General features: G+C 38.9%; 1 protein-coding gene across 1 annotated transcript; it reads left to right on the top strand.

The window, feature by feature from the left end:
- Positions 1–1,710: 1,710 nt before the first annotated feature.
- On the top strand, positions 1,711–2,599 carry LOC126708385 (uncharacterized mitochondrial protein AtMg00860-like). The gene is made up of 3 exons (XM_050408174.1): positions 1,711–1,778; positions 1,892–1,982; positions 2,321–2,599. Exons 1-3 carry the CDS (start codon positions 1,711–1,713, stop codon positions 2,597–2,599), a joined length of 438 nt encoding a protein of 145 aa, XP_050264131.1.
- Positions 2,600–3,488: the final 889 nt, after the last annotated feature.

Here is a 3,488-nt window from a genome sequence, read left to right as displayed (position 1 = left end):
TTTAGGACTTTATGTATTTAGAACTCTAATTTGTATTGTTGGCAAACCATGATCAAAACAATGTGTTTAGAAGTGTTTAAATCTAGCTCAAAGTTGTATGTCAATGTAAAGTTGGAATCGAGTTTAATGCAGGAAGCACTGTGGCTTTCGGCCTGGCTCGATCGATCGAAGCTTAGGCTTGACCGATCGAAGCTCAAGCAGATCGCTTTTCTAGAGAATTTTCCAACTCAGCCCTAGTTGTTTTAAAACGTTTTTAGGGTTTCTTATTTGTCCTAAGTATAAAGGCAAACCCTAGCCACGTTTTAGTGTTGCTCATATTGCGGTTTGTGTAAATCTCTTGTGAGATCTAGAAGAGCTTTCCTTTACACAAACTTAGGGTTTTCAAGGAGGAGATATTTTCTACACCTTGATGATCAAAACAGTTGCTGCCATAAAAGCTTAAAGAATACACAAACGGGGGTGCTTGTAGCTGGTGGGAATCCAAGAAAGAAGGAGTCCGTGGATTCGGAGCTTGCATGTGGTCGTGTCAGTAAGTTCTACTGGTTGGTAGCATTAGGAAGTCAAGCGGGGGTGCTTGTAAGTCCTTTTGTATGAACTTCGATTCTTTCAAGATAGTGGATTCAAGTTTACCTTGAGGATAGCTAGGTCAAATCCTCCCCAGGTTTTTTCCGGTTTGGTTTCCTGGGTGATCATATCGTGTGTTATTTATTTTCCGCTGCTTTGCATGATTTGATCTTTATTATTGTGATAACCTAGACTTGTTTAATTGGACTAAGTAACAACTTAGCTAATTACCTAGGTTTAATCAATTGTTTAAGGGGTCTAAAAACTGTCAGCCTCTGACGGCTATAAAACATATAAATACTAAGAAAAACGTCTAAAAACCTTAATTTGCACTAATTACGCGATTAGGTGACAAAATACCGAAATTTACCAAAACTGGCAAAATTAAGTTAAATGCAGAATTATAAATTATTGACCTTAAGGGCCATCCCAAAACAAACAAGACCTTATTCTAACTTTTAAACTAAAAGTTATTAAGGAAAAGTAAATATTACTATAAATAGCAAAAACACTATTTTTGGGGCCTTAATAAAGGAATTCACCTAAATTTTGGTGACGTCCATGATATAAATCTGGATCAGAACGCTGTTTCCCTTCAACCTACCAAATTTCATACAATTCAGACACTGTCACCTTGATGGCCTCTACTGGCACCCCCTTTGATTTTGCGTTGTGACGTCCTGCGCCCCTGCTACTCTAGAAAGGCATGTGTTGTCTGTTCTACATCAGTCTCCCCCACTTGAAAAGAACTCGACCCTGAGTTCCCACTATCTGGTTCATCAGGAGGATAATAATCATACAAGTCAGTAACATTGAAGGTAGAAGAAATGCTCATATCTGGAGGAAGAGTAACCACATAAGCATTGTTGTTGATCTTCTTAGTAATCTGAAATGGCCCATACTTCTTGTCCTTCAATTTGTTGTAGGTACCAATAGGAAATCTCTCATTTCTAAGATAGACCAGCACTAAATCCTCAACATTGAAAATCTTCTCACTCCTCTTCTTATCAGCAACTTCTTGTACTTGGCATTTGTAGCTTCAAGTTTCTACCTCACGTCTTCTTGCATGGCCTGAATACGGTCAGTCATATTCTTTGCTGCTTGACTCACTCCTAGAAGCTCAGGTAAAGGTACCAAGTCCAAAGCATGTTTTGGGGGCACGCAGTAGACAATGGCAAATGGAGACTTACCATGCTTTTGCTGACTGAGCTGTTGTAAGCAAACTTTGCTTGGGACAATGCAAGATCCCACTGCTTGGGCTTCTCGCCTAAGATACACCGGATCAGATTCTTGAAAGTACAATTAACTGCTTCTGTTTGGGTATCAGTTTGAGGACAACTGGTGCTATTGTAATTCAAGGAAGTCTAAAAACACTTCCACAAAATCCGCCGGAAATGACTAATGAACTTGGTATCCTGGTCAGAGGTGATGGACTTTCGCACTCCATGCAAATGCACAACTTCTTTAAAGGACTGATTGGCCACTCAAGTAGCATCTGAAGTCTTCTTGCATGCTATGAAATAGGACATCTTCGAGTACCTATCAACCATAACAAAAACAAAATCCATACCTCACTAGGTTCGAGGAAGACCCAATATAAATTCCATAGACAGATCCTTCCATGGTGCTTATGAATTAGGTATTGAAACCATTTATTGGAAAGTTTGTGGTAGTTTATTTTGACGATATTCTGATTTACAGTAAGACAGAAGCAGCCCACTATAATCATGTGTGAGAAGTATTGGTTGTGTTGCAGGCCAATGAGTTGTATATCAACTTGAAGAAGTGCAGCTTCTTGACTGATAAGTTACTGTTCTTAGGGTATGTGGTCAGTGTGGATGAGATTCGTGTTGATGAGGACAAGGTCTGTGCAATTGGAGAATGGCCAACCCCAAAGACAATGAATGATGTGCGAAGCTTCCATGGGCTGGCAACCTTCTATCGAAGGTTTATTCAAGATTTCAATAGTACAATAGCCCCTATCATTGAGTGTCTGAAGAAGGGGAGGTTCTCATGGGGAAAGGAGGCAAAATAGAGCTTTGCCTTGATCAAGGAGAAGTTAAGCAAAGCCCCAGTTTTGGCATTGCCCAACTTTGATAAGGTGTTTCAGATGGAGTGTGATGCATCTGTGGTTGGGATAGGCGTTGCTCTTTTACAAGACAACAAAACAATAGCATTCTTCAGTGAGAAAGTTTGTGAAGCTCGAAGTAAATAGTTGGCCTATGAGTTGGAGTTCTTTGCTGTAGTACGAACTCTTAAGCATTGGGAACACTACCTGATTCAGAGGGAGTTTGTATTATATATAGATCATCAGGCATTAAGCACATCAATAGTCAAGTTAGCATTAACAGAATGCATGCTCGGTGGGTAGCTTATATACGGTACTTCTATTTCACATTGAAGCGCAAGTCTGGCGTCACTAATAAGGTGACTGATGCACTTAGTAGGTGAGCATCTTTGTTGCCAAAATTTAGGCGAATTCCTTCATTAAGGCTCCGAAAATAGTGTTTTTGCTATTTATAGTAATTTTTTTTTTCCTTTATAACTTTTAGTTTAAAAGTCAAAATAAGGTCTCGTCTATTTTGAGACGACCCTTAAGGTTAGTAGTATATGATTCTGCATTTAACTCAATTTTGCAATTTTCGGTAAATTTCGGTATTTTGTCACCTAATCACGTAATTAGTGCAAATTAGGGGTTTTAGACGTTTTTCTCAGTATTTATATATTTTGTAGTCGACAGAGGTAAATCAAACTATTATCAATAAACATAGACTTTTGTCAAATTATTTTTCTGGTGAATTCCAGGTTTCTTCTCCTTGCGGATTCAGGGAAACCCCTCGTGGATTCAAGGTTTACTACTAGAAATTAACAGTTTAGGTGAGTATCGTGTTTGCTTTCTTTAAGCTTCCGTGACATCAGTTGGT

This window comes from Quercus robur, chromosome 12 (genome assembly GCF_932294415.1).
Source record: "Quercus robur chromosome 12, dhQueRobu3.1, whole genome shotgun sequence".
In the NCBI taxonomy this organism is placed as follows: Eukaryota; Viridiplantae; Streptophyta; class Magnoliopsida; order Fagales; family Fagaceae; genus Quercus; species Quercus robur.
This window is presented reverse-complemented; position numbering and strand designations above follow the sequence as displayed.